Source organism: Hyperolius riggenbachi, chromosome 5, assembly GCF_040937935.1.
Source record: "Hyperolius riggenbachi isolate aHypRig1 chromosome 5, aHypRig1.pri, whole genome shotgun sequence".
NCBI classification, from domain to species: domain Eukaryota; kingdom Metazoa; phylum Chordata; class Amphibia; order Anura; family Hyperoliidae; genus Hyperolius; species Hyperolius riggenbachi.
Window position 1 is genome coordinate 72050292 of NC_090650.1, and position 24038 is coordinate 72074329.

The 24038-nt window shown below is 45.4% G+C and overlaps 1 protein-coding gene and 1 long non-coding RNA gene across 3 annotated transcripts in view; one reads left to right on the top strand and one right to left on the bottom strand.

Annotated features, from left to right (window-relative positions):
* RNF32 (ring finger protein 32) overlaps positions 1 to 15605 on the bottom strand; it is a 68346-nt gene extending 52741 nt beyond the window's left edge. For both annotated transcript variants that reach the window (XM_068238609.1, XM_068238610.1), the window contains exons 1-3: positions 15519 to 15605; positions 7198 to 7296; positions 2244 to 2508 (exon numbers count right to left, since the gene is read on the bottom strand). In XM_068238609.1, coding sequence (XP_068094710.1) covers positions 2244 to 2508; positions 7198 to 7269 — 337 coding nt within the window. In that variant the 5' untranslated portion in view covers positions 7270 to 7296; positions 15519 to 15605. The remainder of the gene's footprint in view (positions 1 to 2243; positions 2509 to 7197; positions 7297 to 15518) is intronic.
* LOC137519637 (uncharacterized) overlaps positions 15575 to 24038 on the top strand; it is a 32665-nt gene continuing 24201 nt past the window's right edge. The window contains exon 1 of the long non-coding RNA XR_011021056.1: positions 15575 to 15693. This is a non-coding gene — a long non-coding RNA (uncharacterized lncRNA). The remainder of the gene's footprint in view (positions 15694 to 24038) is intronic.

Consider the following 24038-nt stretch of genomic DNA (forward strand, 5'->3'; position numbering starts at 1 on the left):
GCTGAATTTTTTAGGCCACTGCTAGCAGCGGCCGCTGTAATAATTTTTCTGGTGCGTGTACATGACTGCCTAATTTTTCTGGCTGCACTGCGGGCAGCTGCAACAACAAAAGAAAAGGCATGTACATGCGCCCATTCCCCTTCGTGATCATTACCTTGCCTTGGTGAAGGGGCTTGCGTATCACAATGAAGCAATGACCGGCGCCTAGATGAGTGTCTCGGGGGGCACACCCACAATAATAAGGTCGTTGCCTCATTGTGGTCAGACCAAATTTGATCAGCTGGACAGTCACTGTTCTGTCATTCACCTACATAAGCCAGGCGACCATATGGGCTGTAAAGCCACCAAAACCTGCACTCTCGCCATGGTGCGCACCAGTCCAGCACGGCCGTCACTACACAAACAGCTGTTTGCGGTGCGTTACACGGTGAGTTTGGTGTGTCAGTGTGAAGCAGTACCTTAATTACACTACCTGATTGATGTATACACATGCAAGATGTTTTAAAGCACTTTAGGCCTGTCATTTAGCATTCAATGTGATTTCTGCCCTTAAAACGCTGCTTTGCATCAAATCCAGATTTTTCCCGGGGACTTTTGGCATGTATCCCACTCCTCCACCTGGGGTCCAGGTGTTAGACCCCTTGAAACATCTTTTCCATCACTTTTGTGGCCAGCATAATTTTTTTTTTTCAAAGTTCGCATCCCCATTGAAGTCTATTGCGGTTCGCGAACTTTTCCGCGAACCGAACCTTACGCGGAAGTTCGCGAACCCGGTTCGCGAACCTAAAATCGGAGGTTCGGCCCCACTCTAGTGGTCTCTCGATCACTGGAACCACCAGGGCAAGAGGCAGCCTGTATAATACGCTTAGTAACCCGCTGGCGCTTCCGAACGGCCGGCGGGTTACTGCCCAAGGGGGGCGGAGCCTGTCACCGGCGCCTGATCGCGTCACGTGACGGGATCGGCGCATAACCATGTCCGCCGCCGCCGATGGGCGTATTGCGGTCGTTTGGGCCCAGCCCTTGCCGCCGCCCATCGGCTGTGGGCGGTCGGCAAGTGGTTAAAGCTTTGGCTCGGGTACACAAAATCATACACTTACCTAAAGAGTGCCAGAAGATTAGCGACAATGCGTTGTCGCTAATCAGATCGGAGCCATGCAGCTTTATTCATGGTTGCGCAATGACCGACTGAGCCCACCTGGGCTTGCGTAATGAGCCAGAACAGTGGGCTTCGTGGTACTGCGCATGAGCGGGTGGGCTTGTACCACTACACCACATCCATTAATACGAAAGTGGAGCTGCGCGGCCTTGATTCAGATGGGGCCACGCTCTGCAACGGGGGGGGGGGGGCTGCAGACAAGGGAGGGAAGCCTCAATAGGATCCTGAGGCTTCCCTCTCTTCAGGGTAAGAATTTGTTTTGAACCCGAGCTTCAGCTAAGGTCCACTTTAAATAATTAAGCAAACTTTAACTGAAAATAAACTTGAATTGCACATGTAGTAGGAATGGTAAATAGAACAATAGTAACATAGAACAGAGCCTCAAATGTTTATTTTCGGTTTAAGTTTAATTTTTAAGACCAAACTCTAAACAGAAGCCACAGTCTGATGAAACATTGGCTTAAAGGGGAACTGAAGAGAGAGGTATATGGAGGCTGTCCTGTTTATTTCCTTTTAGACAATACCAGTTGCCTGGCAGCCCTGCTGATCCTCTGCCTCTAATACTATTAGCTATAGCCCCTGAACAAGCATGCAGTAGATCAGGTGTTTCAGTGGTTCAGACTTATAAGTCTGATCTGACAAGACTAGCTGCATGCTTGTTTCTGGTTTTAATCAGATACTAGTGCAGAGAAATAGATCAGCAGGGCCGCCAGGTAACTGGTATTGATTAAAAGGAAATAAACATGACAGCCTCCATATACCTCTCTCTTCAGTTCCCCTTTAATTCAAGTAATGACAGTTTAAACTTTTCAGCAATCATCAATCAATGCAATCATCAGTCTCATCTGCCAGATGAGAGTGTTGCCTTCTATGCCTTCTATGTACTTTTCAGGAAACCGGCAAAATACAACTTTCTGTTTGAATGCTTCATTTGCATAGATAACAGCTATCGTTTTTTTACACTTTCTGTACTGGGAAACAGAAAGTGACTTCAGACAATCTTAGTAGGACTAGTACTACATGTACCTTTGTTTATCTCATCATGTCATGTTTCAGTTTGGGTAGCCTTTAAGAAATAATTACTTGCCTAAAGTTAGTGAAGGACCAGCAGGATCGAGAACATACTCCTCCTCTGTCCTTTCCACTGTAATCTTGTTTGCACACTTCTTCCTTATTCCAGTATCTACGACAGCTGTCACCTTCCTTCTGCTAGCGGGCCTGGGACGTCTCACACTGCCCGGTGCTTTAAGCGGATCTGCTAAAGACAGGTGCTGGAGCTGTAGGTTCTGCAGAATGTGATCTTGCAAAGCCACGGCAGTAAGGATGGTAGGTAACTGACTTCCATGAGTTTTCTATAATACAAAGAAAAAGAACATCAAATCTTGTGTATAAGTAAGACAATGTTTATCTGTATGAAATGCATAAAGTTTTTGATTTTAGTCTGTTCTCTTGCTTTGGAAGAGGGGTGCTTTATCAGCAGTCACAGTAACGTACTGCCTCATTAACCTCTACAAGATAGACAAGTAGGTATGTTCTTCTACATGGAGGTCCAAAATCTAAAAGGAAACAGCCTGAAGTGGTCACGTGACTCCACTTCTGATTTGCAATTTAGGTATTTTCAGGTAATATTTTATGTTTTAGGATAAAATATTCCCAGGTTAAGGGAGAGTGAGTCTCATATTTTTTATAGGCTGGGAGCACACATAACATAGCGTGAAAGGCTGCGTTTTATGTCATGTTTTATGTTAATGTGTGCGTTTTTGCTGCATTTTTACTGCGTTTTTGGTGCATTTTTCAAGCATTTTGCGTGTGTTTTAATGCATTTGCGGTTCGCATATGCGTTTTCCATGCGTTTTTATATTTCCATTTATGCAAATCACTATGAAGACAGCAGGAACCGGAAATACAGGAAAAATATATTTTTTTGGGGGAAAAACAAATATAAATGTCACAAAGGAAAATGAAAAACATCCGGCACTGCAGTAAATGGGAATTGCATTTATTCCAGACTGTGTTCAAAAAGTGGAATGCAAACAGCAAACAGTTCAAAATAGAGAACAATGCAGTCCTACCATTGGTGTGTAGATGGCAGTGGGCGCAGGGTGTGATACGGGCAGCCTGACGGCCGTTTCGCACGGCCTTAGAAGAAGCACCGCCGGGCGAAACGGCCGTCAGGCTGCCCGTATCACACCCTGCGCCCACTGCCATCTACACACCAATGGTACGACTGTATTGTTCTCTATTTTGAACTGTTTGCTGTTTGCATTCCACTTTTTGAACACAGTCTGGAATAAATGCAATTCCCATTTACTGCAGTGCCGGATGTTTTTCATTTTCCTTTGTGACAAAGATATGCTGCAGCGCCATGTCATCCTGAGCACGCAATTGGGACATAGGTGTCGTTTTGAGTCAATCCTGTCATATTCATAGGGCAATTCCTCCAGGTAGTGCCGACCACTATACTGTTTTTCTATGTTGGCTTGAAAACAAATATAAAAACGCATGAAAATTGCATACTATTGCGTTCCCATTGACTTTCATTATGTGCGTTTTTGATGTATCTATGAATATTATGCACCAAAACCAGCGTTTTTAAAAACGGAGGTTTGAAAACGCATATGAAACGCATATTTTTCCTGCAGCCCATAGACTTCCATTAGCGGCAAAAATGCAGCGTTTTACGCAACGCTAGTGGTTCTGCTATGTGTGCACCCCGCCTTATGGTCCAGAGGGCTGCTTTGATTCAACAGAACATAGACATGTAACTGTCTTAAATAGGCCTTAAAGAGGTGAAAATAAACTGATGTGATAAACAATTGTATCTGCCCTACTCCTAAAAATTACCCTTTTTTAAATTTATGCAGTTTTATTATCATGCTAAAAAAATAATGTTTAATGTTGTATTGTTTCATATGCTGACTCAGTCTTTCAGTGCTCCAGAAGCTAAAATATATGAACTATTGGCCTTTTTATATCTTTCGCCTGCTCTCAGAAGCTGTTCTCTGCTAGGAAAGAGTTTTATGGCTGTCATTCTTTATCAGTGAGGGCTATCCTACAGTCCGACTTAGTAACAACTTGAGGGAAACTGTCACTTGCTTAACTCTTTCAGGCAGGAAAAAAGGAACACAGCATAGTTATATGCATGCTGAGCATTGTACATACACGTCTATCTCATTATGTCACATGTCATGAAGGGTATCATTTAAAGTACACATGTTGTCTCAAACCTGGGCAAACCAAATTAAGCATAGGGTTGCAAAATAATCAGAAATTTGATATGAAAACAACTAGTTGTTACAGAGACAGTGTGCGCTGGTATAATTTACAAATTTTTACTTTTTTTTGTAACAGTCATCATTGTGCCCAATCACATTCAGTTTCCTCTCTGTTGGTGGAATACCTTGCTTTACTGACCAATGCGGAAACTCAGGACCTCAAATTACTTTACTTTCAATTTCTCCTTCAGCCTGCATCCTTGAAAAAACACTGATTGAGGCACCCTTGATAATATACTACTACAAATTGTAATATAGAAGTGTAACATCTTACCTTCAGGTGCTCACGCTCATGACCGAAAGCTCCACAGGCACTTGTATTGACCTGAGGAAGCTGGCCAAGACCCGAGAAACGCGTTGTCTACAGTGCATGAATAACTATGTCTTTTCCATTAAAGGGACTCCGAGCAGTGCAGAAACTATGGAAAGATGCATACCATTTTGAAGCTCTCTTTCTCCTCTTTTGAACGATATATAAATTGCCGCCCTACGCCTTTTAGTTTTTGCTATTTTCGCAATCGAAATCGTGGCCGCCAAGATTTCGATCGTGAAAATATCGAAAACTAAAAAGGTGTAGGGCGGCAGTTTATGTGTTCTTGGAAAGAGGAGAAAGAGAGCTTCAAAATGGTATGCATATTTCCATAGTTGCTTGTATCACACAGGACAACTTTTCTCCAAAGTCAGCAGCTGAATGGAGCTGCCGACTTTGGGGAAAAGTCTTCCTGTGTAATACAAGCAACTATGGAAAGATGCGATTTTGATTGCGAAAATAGCGCAAACTAAAAGGCGTAGGGCGGCAGTTTATATATCGTTGGAAAGAGGAGAAAGAGAGCTTCAAAATGGTATGCATCTTTCCTTAGTTTCTGCACTGCTCGGAGTCCCTTTAAATAATTGTTTGTCCTTCTGAGAAGGTAAGATGTTACACTTCTCATCTATATAAAAATTTGTAGTAGTATATAATCAAGGCGCCTGCATTGTTTTTAGCATAGTCCATGAACCCAAAGGGGTCCATAGTCACAAGGACCCTGCAGTCCTCACAACTAATTTAGGAGAGCGACCGACCAGCATCTTCACCATCAGACCTGGGACACCCGTAGACTTAGATGATAGTTGCAAGTTTTGCAGCCCACCCTTGTGAGTATATTACTTACACACATGTACACATATCTCCTCGTCCAACGCTACTGCACCATTGGGCTGCTGGTCTCTCTCTTTTCACAGATACTTGGAGGTTACCTGTAACCATCAAGGATCGAAACCCCTTCTGCATCCTTGAAAGTACTGGTGTTTTGACATGTATTTTTCAGAGATGATAACCTTTTGCTGTATATTTTTCATTCTGCGACCACTTTATATTCCGCTGATTGGCGACAGGATTACTTTAAGACAATATGCCGGAGTTAAAGGGACCCTGAGCAGTGGCCTAAAATGAAAATCTGGAATTACTTGGGGCTTTCTCCAACCCCCCGTAGCCTGCGAGGTCCCCCAGCATCCTCTTGTTCCCATCCGTGGTCCCACTGGTGGTTCTGGTAATCCGGCGACTGAGGTCATGTGTGCGTCACGCTTGGCGCCGTAAGCTTCCTTCCCATGCATGGTTCAGTCTTTAGAGAACCACGCAGGCACAGGACCCTTACGGCGACCGGTGTGATGACGGTACGGGGGCACGCATGTGCCACTTCAACTGAAGTTGCTGGATTACTGGAGCTGCCAGCTGGACCACGGATGGGACCAAGAGGATGCCGGAGGACCTCGCGGGCTACGGGGGGCAGGAGGAAGCCCCAGGTAATTCCAGATTTTTATTTTAAGCCATTGCTCAAGGTCCCTTTAAAGCAGGGGTATCAAACACAATTTACCTGGGGGCCGCAGGAGGCAAAGTCAGGATGAGGCTGGGCCGCATAAGGGATTTCACAAAAAAAGTCAATCAGCAGCTCACGCCCCTCCTGACGTCAATCTAGGCACATCGCAGCCTCTCCCCGCCCCTCTCTTTGAAGGAAGAGTGAGAGGGGCGGGCAGAGGCGGCGATGTGCCGCGATTGACGCCAGGAGGGGCAGAGCTGAAGCTGAAAGCTCTGCCTCTTCCAGGAAATGCTGGCGGATTGCCCCCCGGGCGATTTGGGGGCTCTGCAGCCCCCGTTTTGCGTCGGGGACACGGCGGATTACTTGGGAGGCGAACTATAAGGAAGCTTTTGCCGGCGCGGGCCACAAAATATTGTATCGAGGGCCGCAAATGGCCTGCGGGCCGCGAGTTTGAGACCCCTGCTTTAAAGGGAACCTAAACTGAGGGGGATATGGATGTTTCCATTAAAACAATACCAGTTGCCTGGCAGTCCTCCTGACCTCTGTGGCTGCAGTGGTGGCTGAATCACACCTGAAACAAGCATGCAGCTAATCCAGTGTGATTTCAGTCAAAGCACCTGATATGCATGCTTGTTGAGGGGCTGTGGCTGAAAGTATTACAGACACAGGATCAGCAGGAGAGTCGGGCAACTGGTATGGTATTATTTTAAAAGGGAAAATCCATATCCTTCTCAGTTTAGGTTCCCTTTAAAGGAAAAAAGGAACTCTATAACAGTAGAAAAACAACACAGAATGTTGTTAAAAAAGGCTATTATATTCACTGTTATCTCCAAAAGGAGGGGTGGGATGTGGGAACAAAGCGGAGTAACTCTTTACCCTCGTAAAAGAATAGCAGCCATGGAGTGTTGCATAGTGTCATCATAGTAAATGAATATTTACATGTGTGGGAGTGATTTTATGGAAGACATACCTTTGAAGGTTTTGTTACACTTGTAACAGAAACAGATGCTCTGTTAGGCCTTGAACTTAAAGGATGAGCCATTCCATGTGCCAGCTAGATCATGGGAGCCTGCAGGGAAAAGAACAATATTACCCAAAGTAAACTCACTTTGTTAATCATTAAAACTACATTTCCCATGCCATAAAATCTAAAGAGCTAATCATAGGCTCAGTATCAATAATATGTTAGTCAACAAACCCTGGCCAAAGTCTGGGAAGTCTGGTCAATGGAGTTCTCTGCTTGGAAACATGATCCCACTTGTGTGGAGTGTCCCATTATAGCACAACTTATCGGGTCACTAAAGTGGATCTGAACTCTTGCACAGGACAGAAGGAAAACAGAGAGCAATGCAACCTGTATGTATTTAGAGAGTTTAGCCTGACTAATCTCCCCTCATCTGTGACTAATCGCAACTGCAATTTGATCTCACAGCTGTGTCAGCTCTGGAATCTCCTCTGCCATGGCAGAGCAGCTAATTTGTAAACACGGGATGTTAATATGTCTGCTTCCATGAAAGCAGGAAGTAGACACACTGCAGATTTATTGCAGGATTTGTGTCAGCTGTAGCAAATACATTTTTTAGCTTTAAAGGTTATTATGCTGTTGCCTATCTTTTAGAGCAGAGAGAAAGTTCTGAGATCAGGTCCGCCTATATATGATCTAGTTCTTCTGCATACTTACTTTTCTGTGCGAAATATGCAGTATCTTCTGTTTACTTATGTCTTGTTATCAGTTTGTAAGGCTCTGATTGGCTGGTCACAAATATAGGCTCTGCTTTCTGTTTTAGGTTACACTGGAAGCCGGTGTTATATAAGATCACATGATTAAGACCAGCCAATTAGAGACTTCAAGGGAAACTGAAGTCAAAAGCACATGGGGCTACCATAGTTATTGCCTTTTAATCCCCATGGCGGTATGATTATTTCTTAATTATATGGTCTTTTTAATACGTTTCATACCTTAAAATCAGGGAAAAAACCATGCCGTCAGCATGCCCCTTCTCTCACTCACCTCCCTGGGCTCCAGTGCTGCAATTTTACCTCCGTCCTCCGGGTGGCGCTATAACTCTTCAGAAAGATCAATTACTGGCAATCTCACCAGAGTGATTCAGAGCCTCGGAGGACAGGAAGGAGAACGGCTACCGACGTCTGGATCCCCCGGGAGGTGAGTAACAGCTCCCGCTGCGAGCAATACTCTGCATAGAGCTCCCGGCGGGAGCACCTGAAACAAGCATGCTGCTAATCTTGTCAGATTTTTGTCAGAAACGTCGATTTGCAATAACTATGGCAGCCACCATATCCCTCTCAAGTTTATTTTAAGATATGCTTACACAAGTTGGTAATGAACTGATACGGACAGCTGACTGATCCCTTCCAAGCAGTTAGCAATCGGTTCTTTCCATACTGCACACTAGTAGATTAGATTAGATTTTAGCATAAATCTATGAAGGCCCAGCCACGCAGTCTAGCAATTAGGGCATTAGTGAGAACATCTGGGATCTCTAATTAAAAAAGAGATTTCAGGCAGCTTATGAAAATAATACATTGTCAATGCGGTACTTATCCGTTAGCCGGGCGCATCCGGCAGGTGGCGCTAATTACTATTCCCCCTCCAGGCCGACATGGATAGTAGGGAAAGATGTAACTCTGGTGGAGTTTTGTCGCCACCTGCCGGATGCGCCCAGCTAACGGATAAGTACCGTCAATGCTATTCAGGAAGCTGTATTGAAGGTAATTAGCCAACTTCAGTGCTTCCGAAAAGGACGGACTGAGGCTGGCTGTCACATGATTCTGTGCTATGCAAAATCCCTAATGTGTGGATGGGAGTGAGTGACTTCAGGTGTTTCAACCGGTGAATTTATGCACAGAGAGATTAAGGGCCCGTTTCCACTATCGCGAATCCGCATGCGTTGTCCGGATGGCCCTGTTTCCACTTGTCAGTAATCCTGAGCGTTTTTCTGTGCGGGAGAAATCTGCATGGAAGAGCCCTCAGAATTCGCTCCCCGCACACCGCTATGCGAATTGCTGCTAATGTATTTAATAGGGAAATCGCATGCGGTTTTAGCATGCGTATTTTACCACGATTTCGCATAGAAACTAATGTTAAATCACACAGGCAGTGACATAGTTAAAATCGCATAAATACTAACCTATGCGAAATCGTGGTAAATTACGCATGCGGAATCGCACCTGCATGCGATTTCGTCAGCGGGGAATCGGCGGCGATTCCGCACTGCACAAGTGGAAACGGGCCCTTAATGCTTGCTTGGCAGTTGGCAACAGCCGTTATCTTCCTCAATGCAATGAGTTTCACAGACTGAAAACTGGCACAGCCATGGCAATGACATCACACTGTGGGAGGGGTTTCACCTCAATATCAGCCGCACAGACACCCCTGATGAACTATTAGAGAAAAGCTAAAGATTTGTCATGGGAAAGGGGGCTTCGGCTACGGATTAGGGCCAAATTCAATTTTACGTTAAAGTTTCCCTTTAGGCATGTAGATTATGTCACAAAAGTGGAAGAATATTACTTTTTCAACCAACTTATTTGAAAATGAGAAGCTTGGTAACGCTGGGCGCACACTGGGCAGTGCGTGAAAGCTCGCGTTTTTTGTCTTGTGTGTTTTTATTGCGTTTTACATGCATCTTCTGGGCGTTTCCGTTTTCTTCCTGCACATGCATTTTTCGTGCTCTTTGTATGTGTTTTTTATGTGCTTTTAATATGTGTTTTATGCAAATCACAAGGACATCAACAGGAAGCAGAAATACATCAGAAAACCTATTTTTTTTTTACAAAAATGCATATAAAACGCAATACATTACGTCACCATTGACTTTCATTAAGTGCGTTTTATGAGTTTTTGAAAATATGCAACAAAACCAGCATTTTAAAAACGCATACACATTATACACGATAACACTGCTTTTTACGCAACGCTAGCGTTTCTGCTTAGTGTGTTCCCTACCTCAACCATGTACTACTTTTTACTAGTTTGCGCAGCTGTCTAAAAACTGCTGCGCAGAAGTTCAGTGTTATGCTGTTGGATTCTGGGTATTGAATGAGCAGGTGGGAGGAACACCCCTCTAACCTGAGGACTTGCCTTCACCTCCTCTGACCTACCCCAGAGCACATACATAGGTACATTGATTAGGCCCACTGGTGGCTGGAGAGGAGGGGGTAGGAGAAGGTAAAGACATTAGTGATCTGGAGGTGAGGAAGGCTGCATCCAGGCGGGCTGCCGGACGTCCCCACAGTCTGGACTGTGTCATATCTTTATGTTTTATTGACCGCCCCTTTAATATTTCACTGTGGCCAATACACATTCTGCACTCAGACTCCACATTACTAATGAGTTGAGAGATGTGACAATTAGTGTGGAATGAGCACTGCAGTATTCGCTTTGCTGGCCATGTGCCCAATCTTTCCTTCCACATTATCTGATCTGAATTGCATTCACTGATGACTTGAATTTATATTTGAAAGGATTAGAGTCCTGATGGTACAGGTTCCTATACCTGCGGTTGCTTAGCCCCTCTGTGATGACCCCAATATCTAAAAGCAGCAGAGCTTTCTTCCATCCAGGACAATGGAGGCCTAACTACACTTTGTAGCTGCTGTTCACTAAGTTTCTGTGACTGTTTAAGGCCCCTTTCACAGTAGGATGTTGCGTTTTAATGCAACGTTAAGTCGCAACACAAATTACAATGCAACGCCCCAAAAAAGTCGCATCGCAACTTAATGCCCTGTTATCGTCGCATACAGTAGACCATACAGGTAATGAAAACTATGCTTCCAAGTCATTACTGAGCATGTGCAAACAGTCTAACGCAGCTAATAACGTGTATAATGCACAGCATGCAGCACTTTCACTTCACATGCAGCGTTAGACACCAACGCAACGTGCGCACTGTAAACAGGGCATTGATTTTTCATTGCAGTGAGTTATTCTGCGTTAAATGTTGTTTTAACGGGCGACTTTAACGTCGCACTGTGAAAGAGGCCTTAGAGTGTAATCTGACAGACAGTTGCAAGATGATTTGTGTACACCTTCCAGTCACCCCACTTGAGGTTGAGGCAGGTCGAGGGCACTACATTCTGTCACCAGTACTTCGCTATAACATAGCCACTGAGGGTGAAGCGGGTCCCTGTAGGGCCAGGCCCGGATTTTCATCACAGGAGCACAAATGTCCTGGCACCTCAGACTTCGCCCTTCATGAACCTACAAACCCCCACCAAAACGCACCACAAGTGTTCTGACTGTCTTAGCTGTCGCTTCTCCCTTACCCGTCATACAGTAGGTAGCTACCTTAGCAGGTGGCCCTTAGCATTAAGTATCCAGAAGTACCCTCGGTATGCAGTAGTTAGTGGTGCCCCTGACTGAAGGGAAATCTTGTGAATGGAAAGCAAAGAGCTGAGTGAGTAACCACTTATTTATGCTCAGATCGGACTCTGCATAGGAAAGGAGGGAGGGAGGCGCTAGGGGAGGGGAGTGAGCCACCTTTCCATTATCAGACACCTGTAGGCATGGGCCTTTAGTGCCTTATTGTAAACACGGTCCTGTGCAGGGCACTTCCTTCTGTCACTAGTACTTGGCTATAACATAGCCACTGCAGACCCTCCATGAGTTTGGGACCAAGAGTGGACGACTTAAGTGGTGGCTTTCAACCATCATACTGTATAATCAAACGCTAGCTGTCAAAGTATCAGTTAGGGTTAGAACAGGGGTGTCAAACTCATATACAAAGCGGGCCAAAATTGAATACCGGGACCAAGTCGTGGGCCAACGTCAATGTTTAATGGCTACCTCCCTCTCTTGTAAAAGTTCCCTGTTGTGTACTGCCCCCCCCATACATTACCCTGCTGTCTGGTGGTCCCCTCCCTCCCCTATACAGTCCCCTGGTGTCTAGTGGCCCTCCTCCCTTTCCTATACAGTACGTACATACAGTTCCCTGGTGTCTAATGCCTCCTCCCTCCCCTATACATTTCCCTAGTATCTAGTGGTCCTTCCTCCCTTCTCTATACAGCTCCCTGGTGTTTAAAGACCCTCTCCCTCCACTATACAGTTCCCTGGTGTCTAGCTTCCCCCTTCAGCCCCTAAAAAGGTCTTTGCTGTCTAGTGGTCACCCCTTAACAGTTCCCTGGTGTCTAGTGACAACCCCTCCCAACCCTATACAGTTGTCTGGTGTCTAGTGCTTTCCCCCTTTCTACCCCATATGGATTCACTGGTAATCTAGGGCTTCATCCCCAATAGCTTACCCGGTGGTCTAGAGTGTGCCAAACATAATACAAAGTGGGGAAACCACTTGCAGGCAAAATTTGTTGGCTCTGTGGGTCAGTTTTGACAAAGTTTGACATGTATGGGTTAGGAGGTTGTGGTTAGGCATAAGAGGGGGTTAAATATGGAGGGGGAGGTTAGTGTTAGGTGTCTTCAAGGGGTTAACAATGGGAAGTATGTTAGGGTTAGTTGTTGGGAATGAAAACAAAATGGTGCTGCCGGGGCTGCAGGGCACATGAGATCAGCATACACAAAATAAACAAAAGTGTAGCTAGTCCGCTAACCATGGGAGAAATAGATACCTCCCAACTTTTTGAGATCAGAAAGAGGGACACTTCACACCCCTGCCACACTCCTAAGCTTAGGGTTAGGGTGTGTCTGTGTGGGGGTGATGGTTAGGTTAGCCATGGGGGGGAGGGGGGGGTTCTGTATGAGAGTAGGGTTAGGTTTAGTTATAGTAAAATATCAGTATTTAATACCAATATTTTACCATCCTTCCTTACCGTAGTCTTTAATAGTAGAATATCAGAATAGAATATCAGTAAATTTACTGATATCTACTATCGGCTTTCCCAAATTTTCAGGCGTTCTTTTATTACATCTATTTATTTTATGTCCCAAACTAGGCTCTTTTTTCCCCTTCAGGTACACTTTATACTGTAGGTAATGCAATCTTTATGCTGATAAACACAGAAAATATAAGAAGCAGTAACAGTGCTATACAAAAGCATTATATGTGCAGCCCCAGGAGCAGTGGATTGTGCACAGCGCCCTATCCAACAGGGGGAGGCTTTTATAATGGCATAGCTACTACATTAAGCCTCGTTCACGTTACACACGTTGCCGACCGTATTTCGTCAACACGCATAGAAGCTTACACGCACGGACATCAGAAGTGCATAGACTGCACTGTCTGATGTTCACACTACCATGTGGTGCGTAGCAGTGCGATGCGCTATGGCACTGCTGCACGCATTTTTTGGGGGCAAAACATGCCACTGAACCATTCACTGCAGTGAATGGGATCAGCCACGCAATGCATGGAAGCACAGATGGCAGTGCGATTAGGCTCGTTGCGTTCTGATCGCACGGCCATGTGTGTCTGTCATTGTGAACAAGGCCTTCAGCTGCATACTCACTGCTCAATTGGTCCAGCGACGTCACCTTAGCGACGGTCGCTAGCAACGCCTCCTCCTGTCGGCGGGTTAAAGTGCGAGGTCACGTGACGTACACAGTGGTGCGAGCAATACCTCCGCGATTGTGGTACTTTGCGCTGTGTCGTCAGGGATCTCAAAGATCCAATCCGCCATGTCAGTCCGTCGCCATTGGCGCGACACTAGGCGACGTTTGCAATTGTGCGCCTGTACCCACCTTGCGACGTTATTTAAAAATCGCCGGTCGTCGGGAAAATCGCCAGGTGGGTACGCAGCTTTAGGCATGGCTGCCAAGACATTTACTGACATTTTCAAAAGGTAGAACTTTGTGGCTACTGCGATTTTGCTATAAGCTGGAATTTCTCATTTGTGTACTTGACTTTGCATAAAGGACAACCGAGGTGACATGTGACATAATGAGACAGACGTGTATGTACAGTGCCAAGCACACAAATAACTAGGCTGTGTTCTTATTTTTCTTTCTCTGCCTGAAAAACTCTGAAAAACATCAAGTAGGCAAGTGGCAGTTTCTGTCTGGTTCTGTCTGTTCTGTGGGACTGGGTCAGACTATAGCATAACTCTTACCGATGAGTAATTACAGTCATAAAACACTTTCCTGTCAGTAAATGGCTTCTGAGAGCAGGAAAGAGATAAAAAGGTTCAATAATTCATAAATTTGAGCTCTGACATACTTCAGTGAAGGTGTAATTGAGCAGAGACAATGAAACAGTAAAAAGTTAAAGAGAACCCGAGGTGGGAATTTATTATGCTAATGGGGCACAGAGGCTGGTTGTGCACACTAACACCAGCCTCTGTTGCCCCATGGTGTGCCTCAAAGACCCCCCTGCGCGCCGCTATACCCCCGCAGTGCTGGCGACACGCAGGGTGTCGCCAGCACAATGTTTATCTAAGCGCTGTTTGTCAGCGCCGCTCCCCCGCCTCCTCCGCATCGGCGCTACCCATCCGCGTCACTTCCCTCCAATCAGCGGGAGGGAAGGGACACAGGCGGGTAGCGCCGATAAGGATGAGGCGGGGGAGCGGCGCTGACAGACAGCGCTTAGGTAAACATTGTCGCCAGCACTGCGGGGGTATAGCGGCGCGCAGGGGGGTCTTTGAGGCACACCATGGGGCAACAGAGGCTGGTGTAAGGGCCCGTTCACACCTGAGCGGGAATCGCACGATTCCCGCTCACGGCAAACCGCTAGCGGTTCTGCAAGAACCGCTACACAATGTAGCGAGTGGCAGTGTTCTCACTGCCGCGGTTGCGGTTAGCGATAACTGCAACCGCGCTGCATGCAGCGGTTTGCCGGCGACGAGCGTTCTGCGATTTGCGATCGTGATTAGCGTGCATAGCTTGCTAATCGCGATCGCTCCAAAACCGCCGCAGTGTCCAGTGATTTTTCCGCGCTAATCACGGGAAAATCACTCCCGCAAAACGCCTGCGGTTCTAAGTGTGAACGGGCCCTTAGTGTGCACAACCAGCCTCTGTGCCCAACTAGCATAATAAATTCCCACCTCGGGTTCTCTTTAAAAACTAGATTTAAATATAAAATAAAACTTTGGGATATCTAAAAAAAAAGGTCATTTTTTTAGGAGAAGGAGGATGAATACAATTGTTTTTCTCATCAGTTTATTTTTCACCTCGGATGTCTTATAAAGCAAAAGGCAGTGAAACACAGCATCGATTAGTTAATAATAACATCTGATGAAAACAGTTTTGATAAATGCAGCACTCTGCAGAAAAAGTAGAAGCATATCATTAAAAAAAGAGGTGCAGTATGAATCTCTATCCTCCCAAGCCCACCATGCACGGTGCACCTGTAAAGAGCATTTATTTACAATTGTGTGTAAAAACCTCACCTTGTTTTCCCATGCAGGATCTGCAGATCCGGTTACCGAGCAACACAAGTTAAACAGGAAGCAGCAACTCGGGTAACCTCCAATCACCGACCGGCATTCTTGGCCACCTGACTCCTGGACCTGCAGTGATTGGAAGATGCTCTATGGCAGCCAGCACGGGCGTCTCCCTGCTATGGTCTGTGTGTGTTGTGTTGGCTGTGCTGCTGTGCAAGGGTTATGAATTGTTGTGCTTCAAAGACTCCAAAAATGCGAGTTGGGGATTTTACCTCAGCTTAATAGACAGTTCCTTGTTCTCAGTCTCTAAAGACTGAACATGTAAATGCAAAAAACTTCATAGCAAATTGAGCCTGACTTATTTACTCAGGGGGAGTTCACACTTTGTCTAAATCTGACAGCTCATGTTAATCAATGTCATTGTTCACATTTAGCAAATGATCGCAGTTGTGTCTGACAATTTCTCAGAAGTTTTTTTCTGCATAATTAGAAATCTGCGATCGAACGCAGGTCGGTGGTGGCGGGGTTTACAGTAGCCAGCGAATTTCGGGCAGGAATCAACGCTTGGGAGAATTGCATGCAATGATTTGTATTGCTTAACTATGGACATAAGCGGTGAAGTGTTACAATGTATGTTTTTCTCCCTGCGGAAAAAAAAAAAATACCAGCTTTGTTGCTGTTTTTTTCACGATTCCTATTGCCGACAGCACTGAAGTGTGCGGAAAACGCAAAGACTTGCCGGTGGAAAACCGTGTAATACCTGCTTAATGAGGAATCACATGCATTGTGCAAAAAAGTAGTATAAGGTTGTTGTTTTTTTTTAAACGCTATACAGAATCGTAGATGGCTCCTGAAAATGCAGTGGCCCCATAGGAAAGCATTACTTGCGGTTACGCATCATGGAAAAATGCATGTGATTCACACAAGTGTGATCCCTGTCTTTTCTGTCACCTGCCTTCATCTGTCACTTTGTTTTGCCTTCTTTTGTCATCTTCTACTTTTATCTGTGGTGGTCACCGCTCGGGTCTCGCCAACACGGAGATGCGCCACAATGCGAACATGAGCCCCTGCAAATGTGTATTAAACTGCTGAGGCTCCCTATTGCCTGGAAACAGACCAATTGGTCTGGCAGGATCGCAGCAGCCGGATTACGGATACTGGACAGATCCGTTTTAGCGTTCAAATTCGTCACAAGTAGGAACAGAAACTCAATGATATTTTTGCAGATTTCAGCATTTTTTTTTCACCCCCTGTGTGTGTTATCTACTGCAAAATCATGCACATATTGTGATGAAGATGGAGGTTCGTGATCCCACTTCCCAAGCTAGTCAATGTGATCTTCAGGTAGTGGTTTGGACGTTGTTTGGGTGATGTAACAATTGGATTTTTGTGCATGCACTTCCCCATCAGGACAGGTAGTGGCTTTCTCCTCCTGCCATGGAGTATGCCTAACAAACATATGCGTCAAGGGGATTTCAGCGTCTCTGATTGAAGTTGCCAGCATTGTCTTGCAAATAATTCTCCTCCCAGAAGGCCAAAAACAAGTTGGCAAAGGTAGGTGCTACTGAAGTCCCCATCGGAGGAGTAGCTAGGGCTTTCAGCGCCCGCGGACAAAGACTATTCATGCACCCTCTATGGAGGAACCTGCGTCACGCCGTGCCAAGAAAGGGGGTGTGGCCAAGCAACAGGATGTGGGCGTGGTAATGGGTGGGGCCAAATATATATGACCTTAGCAGTGGTGTAAAAGGTCTGCCAGGGAAGTTTGAGCTCTGCCATAGTGTTTCCCCCCAAAATACATGTAATCTGACAGCATTTCACCAAAAATACACGTAATTTGACAGAGATACAGATAATATGGCAGTAGTTCCCCCAAAATAGACATAATCTGGCTGCAGCGGTTTCCCCAATTTACATATAATCTGGCAGCTGTTCACCAAAATACACTTAATCTGGCAGCAGCGATTCACCAAAAATACAGTTAATCTGGCAGCAGTTCCCCCAAAAGGGTGCCTCCAGTATAGGTAACCAGGTCTATAGGTGTCCCCGGTGGAAGTAACCAGGTCTGTAGGTGTCCCCAGAATAGGTAACCAGGTCTATAGGTGTCCCCAGAATAGGTAACCAGGTCTATAGGTGTCCCCAGAATAGGTAACCAGGTGTATAGATGTCCCCAGAATAGGTAGCCAGGTGTATCTCATATCCACAGAATAGGTAGCCAGGTGTATAGATGTCCACAATACAGGTAGCCAGGTGTATAGATGTCCCCAGAATAGGTAGCCAGGGGTATACTGTAGATGTCCCCAGTATAGGTAGCCAGGTGTATAGATGTCCCCAGAATAGGTAGCCAGGGGTATAGATGTCCCCAGAATAGGTAGCCAGGGGTGTAGACAGTGGCGTAGATAAGAAGCTGTGGGCCCCAATGCAAGTTTTACAATGGGACCCCCAAGCACTCTATACATAACAGTTGATATGGCACACCAAAACCTGCCAATGACATCTACAGTGCCAGAGGTGCAAGAAGGGGATGGGGAACAGTTTGTTAATGATTACCACTATTCAAAGAATATATAGAAGTGATTATTATGATTACAGGACCAATAGAGAGCCAGTATTGTTGTTGAGGGAGGGCCCTTTAGGGGCCCCTCTGGCCCAAGGGCCCGATGCGGTCGCAACCTCTGCAACCCCTAATGCTACGCCCCTGGGTATAGATGTCCCTAGAATAGGTAGCCAGGTCTATAGTAGTCCCCAGAATAGGTAGCCAGGTCTATAGGTGTCCCCAGTGGAAGTAACCAGGCCTATAGGTGTCCCCAGAATAGGTAGCCAACTGTATAGATGGGAAGTGTGGGGAGACGTCCCTCCTTCCCCACCGCTGTGTCCACCGCTCCCCCTTCACTGCGCTGAGTCGGGTGGGGGGGGCTACCTCTCAGCTGGGCGCCCTTGGGGACCCAGCGCCCAGGCCCAGGGGCACATGTCCTAACCTGCCCCTCCCCAAGCTACGCCCCTGGTCCCCATCGCCACGCCTGATGTCTGTCAGTACAATTGTTCATCAAGCATGAAAGCATTTTGTGTCTAATCTCTACCAAAGTCATATGTCTATCTATGTATGTATCGTGTAGGGTATGTATCGTAGTCTAGGGCCAATTTAGGGGGAAGCCAATTAACGTATCTGTATGATTTTGGGATGTGGATGGAAAACAGAGTGACCAGAGGAAACTCATGCAGACACAGGAAGAACATACAAACTCCATGCAGATAGTGCCCTGGCTGGGATTCCAACCGGGACCGACTGTATGTGACCTCAACCATGCTTTACTGTTATCTACAGATACTCATACCTTCAGGCTGGTTTCACACTGCATCGCACTGCAATGCTAAAAAGAAACTTGGTAGTAGAAATCAAATCTTAAGTGAGTCTCTCTAGCGCCACTTCTTGTGGCGGAAATACGCATTGCAAGCAAGTGTATTGAAAAAACTTGCTACCACACATGCGCACCGCAATGCGAAAAATGTTAAAATATCCAAGGCACAGATGTTGACCTATAATGCTCTGATGCATTTGCGTCACTTGCGATACTTCCATCGCATCAGGTACGAAGTGTCCCAAAGACTTTCATTGCTTTAGCCTTACCCTTGTGGTAAAAACGGGTAACGCAACAAAATGAAAATGCTCTGGTGTGAAAGGGGTCTCAGACCTTATGTAAAAAAATACTGCCTGTTACAGACTAATATTTGAAATTTGGATTCAAGTCCAGAGTTTCCGCTGCCATTTTTCTGCACATTAATTGTATTTTCATGCATGAATGACTTGCCTGGACTTCCATGTTGAATGTATGGCTTTCTAGCTGCTAGTCTCTCATGGAGATCATTTCTGACAAGACTTCTCTGGCCTTTCGATTGGTTTATTAGAGACCTCTTGATAAGTGTGAGCTGATTATGCCATTGAACATCTTCTGATTACCAAGAGCAGTCAGGATCTTGAGTCCTTCATCTGCTGCACCAGGTTTTACTTTGGCTGACCAAGATTTTTTGTTGCACAGCACATTTGGAACGATCTTTATAAACATTTTTATAAAATACACAGCAACACTAGTAGTACACTTCGGCAAAGCTTTGTTGGGGTTCCTCAACATTCCCACGCCCATTGCCAGGAGGCCAATCTGCCAGGAATCATTTTATACAGTATATAGGGTGCACTTGGCTATTTATTTATTTTATCGTGACGCACCCGGCTATTTAATTTGTTTATTGTGAGGCACCTGGCTACTTGATTATTGTATCGGGAGGTGTGTGACTGGTTAGCGCAATTTCAGTGTTTGCCTTAGGCACTATGTTAGCTAAATACTACCTTGTGTGGCAGCGCATGTGCACACTAGACACTGACACAGGCAGAGGACACAGTGACCATCTTATTGAGACACACACACACACACTCACACTCACACTCTTTCTCACTCTCTCACTCTCACACTCTCTCACTCTTTCTCACTCTCACACTCTTTCTCACTCTCACACTCTTTCTCACTCTCACACTCTTTCTCACTCTCACACTCTTTCTCACTCTTACACTCTTTCTCACTCTCACACTCTTTCTCACACTCACTCTCTCTTTCTCACTCTCACACTCTTTCTCACTCTCACACTCTTTCTCACTCTCTCTCTCTCACACTCCAAATCCAAATCCAAAAAAGCTTTATTGGCCGGACCAAATACATTTAGCATTGCCAAAGCAAAACAAAACATTAACGTATGTGTGTGTGTGGGGGGGGATTGTGGAATAAGGGAAGGATATAGGTATTCTCACACTCTTTCTTTCACTCACTCACTCACTCACTCACTCACTCACTCACTCACTCACTCACTCACTCACTCAGAGAAACATATTTATATAACACACACACACACATGCTTTAGAGAAAGGTTTGACCAATAACATTCTTTGTTTCCTGCCATTCAGAGATTATGTTCTACATCCTCATTGTGCCTGAAAGTATTCATTCCCTGAGAATGCAGAAAGGCTTCGGCTCTCTTTGCTGCAGACAACACAATTAGCGTTAAAAACATGGGATTCTTTCCGTGGGCTGATGAAAGTAATTTCTTGTTTGCTGTGTCAAACAAAGCATGCTATTTGTCACATTGCGGTTTGTGTATCTTTTTAGAAGCTTTCAAGCTTTGATCTGAGTGGAGATAGACTTGGTAGCGCAGATGGCAGAGGTAACATGCCAGTGATGTACATTGTCACTCAGAAAAGTCTAAGTAAACAAATCCTGAGAATTACAAGGAGAAAGCTACCTTGCCTTGGGCAGGCGTGTAGATTCTTGTGAGGGAACGTAGGACCTTTGGCTCTTTTTTTTTTTCCTTCTTCAGTTTAGACAAAGGTGTGGAACAATTTATTAGTGGCAAATTCAGTGCTTTGTAAGCAATCAAAGGGCTGCCTAAAATTCTGGCCTTTGCTGGGTAAATTCAGGTAAACAATCGTATGAAACAGACGTTGCTGAGATGTGCTCAGGACCGTACAATAGCGCTTTATTTCAACTGTCATCGGGACAGGCTCGCGACTGTGCACCCAATGCACACAGGGTTCATGCTTGTTTTCTAATAAAGTGCTTTATCCATGGCTTTTATCTAATGGCTGAATTCAGGATAGATTCATCCATCATTCTAGTTTTCTGTTCAGCTTTTTTTGAACCACTGTTAAGTGCGTTGCTGATTAATATCCGACTTCTCGGTGTATGTGTGAAGCACCTGTGGTAAACACTGAATGGGATTGACCTTCCCCTCTCACAAAGGCCCTCAAGATGTTCTCTCTCACACTGGTGTGTTCTTCTTACACTTATGATGTACTAAGCTTCTCCTAGGATAGATAACAGGTGGACAACCTAAAGACGCCCAAAAGTGTAGCTACTGAAAGTTGATAAAAGTTTTGTTTTGGAAGGGTGGGTCTCAGGAAGCAAAACATTTTATACAATCTTGGCACATTAGCTAAGGTGCCAAGAACAACAACTAGTAAACTTTAGTGAGTTCTGGTATTTGGCTGGATATCTTGATTTGGAAGCCCCACCTTGCTTATGTACACCTCTTCCCACCACAAGCCCCCGACCTACCTAAACCCCTTCACAGCCCTACAGTGGTATGATTTCCTGGCCTTGGCACCAACAACAGATCTATTGAGGTGTCTACACTACAGGTCAGTAGTGCATTAGTAGTCGAGTATGGAGACTTTTTGGGGCTCAGTAGAGTCTTTTTTTTAAAGACCTAGTATGTAGCCATAGTATTAAATAAGGATGTAATTGCCAACTATGGTGTCACTTTTCTTCTATTGGGTGAATTATGGCAAACCATAACAAGCATTGCTTGTAGAGATGGCGGTTTGGCAAACTCCTCTTCTTGCCTTCCACTGGCTTGGCATCCTTCAGCTGACCTGTTTGTCAACTTGCCTGACAGCATGCTGATATCAGCTTCCTAAGACCATAGAGAGCTAGATGGAGGGGCTGGATGTGCAATCCTATCCAGCCCTCCAGCTCTCTGTGCTCCAGGCGCAGTAATGACAGTGTGGTGCTGTAAGAGGTGGTGGACAGATGTGTTGGAAGAATGGTGAGACAGAATTCTGAGGAGGAGGAAGAGTAAGATAGTTACATAGTTTGGTTGAAAAAAAGACATCCATCAAGTTCAACCAGGTTGAAAAAAAAACCCACCCTGAACCTGCATATCCCAGTTGATCCAGGGGAAGGAGAAAAACCTTACAAGGCCTGTGTCAATTAGCCATAAAAGGGAAAAATCCCTTCCTGACTCCAGATGGCAGTCAGATAAATCCCTGGATCAACTCTCCCGGGAATTACCTAGTACTTATAGCCGTGAATGCCCTTCAATGCAAGGAAAGCATCCAAGCCCTCTTTAAATGCAGGTACAGAGAACAAATTAACCCTTCCAATGCTGATCCTGTACATACACACAATCAGCACCATGTCTCCAGATGCCTTTCTGGGAAGGTAGAATTAAAAATATGTAAAACACAAGCATTTCCCAAGTTTCCAGTCCATACAAAACACTTAACAGCAGTTACTTCTCTAAGCGATGTGCTTGCACCAGATTACCAGGCTTAAACATGCATAGCTAAATCTATAGTGATGACGTCACATAGAACTAAAATCTCATGTATTCCCACCTAGATCTTCTGTAGTGTAAATTTGATTTTACTGTGACAGTTTATACCTGAATGTCCTTGGTTGTATCCTTTTGAAAGAACCGCACACCTACGGTTGGTGGATGTTGGTGCAGGATTCCCAGGCAAGAGTAAATCAACAGTCCAAAGGAAGAATCCACACACAGGCTTTCTGGAACTTCATATTGTAAATTGAACAGAAGCGCCAACAGGATAAAACGTGTTTAAAAGCTTTAAAAATTCTCAGGACAATCTCTATGCAGCTATTTGATAAACGCCACTCTCTATAGCACACACTTTATTGTGCCAGTCTCCACAAGACAGTCCAAAAATTGTTTAGGGGGCGCGCAGGGTCCCCCTTTATCAAGGCATATGGTTACGATGATAAAGGGGGGCCCTGCGCGGCCCCCGAAACAATTGTTGGACTATCTCGTGGAGACTGGCACAATAAAGTGTGTGCTATAGAAAGTGGTGTGCTGACAATCCTTTCAACATTGTATCTGATGTGGCATTACCTGTGCCACTTTCTCAAGCACCCAAAATTTACAGATGGTGTGCCGACTTCTTCCAGGAACATAGAATGTAAATCAGGGAGAGGAAAGATTTTACAATGGGCAAACACTGACTAAATCATTGATACATAATTATTGTAAAAATTAAGCACTCTTTTTATTACATTATTACATTATTTTCACCAGAGTTTAAAGGGAAACTTAAGCCTGGGGGAAAAAACAGTTTTACGTACCTGGGGCTTCTACCGCCCCCTGCAGTCGACCTGTGCCCGCGTCGGTACTAAACAAGCCTCGGCCGTCGCAGCATCGTTTCGTTTTCTGAGACTGGCTCTGTCGCCGGCCACTGCGCCTGCACGGCCCTGGTTGCATGTGTTCTCGTTCGCAGAAAATCTCTACTGCAGTTGCTGGCGACAGTTGCCAAAAACAAAACGAAGTTGTGGCGTGGGGCCCAAGGCTTGTTTAGTACCGGAGCGGGCACAGGTCGACTGCAGGGGGCCGTTGCTAGAAGCCCCAGGTGAGTAAAACAGTTTTTTAGGTTTTTTAAGTTTCCCTTTTAGAGGAAAATAAAACTCGCGGCCCTCCTTGCCATTTTGTGTGGCCCTCTACAGCTTCCAATGTCTAGAAAGAAAGAGAGCACACTGCCTTCCCATTCAGAGGAGCACTCCGGCGACAGTGTTTCTGACTGAAAGATTGTCAATTTGAATCAGGGTACAGCAATAACTCACGGACCCCCCCCCCCCCCTTACCCACAAACACATAACTGGTGATAGCACACGGACACCGGCATACCTTCCAACCCCACCTCAACACCATCTCCCCATATTGCACCAGTGTAACATTTACCTTCTCCAGCGATGC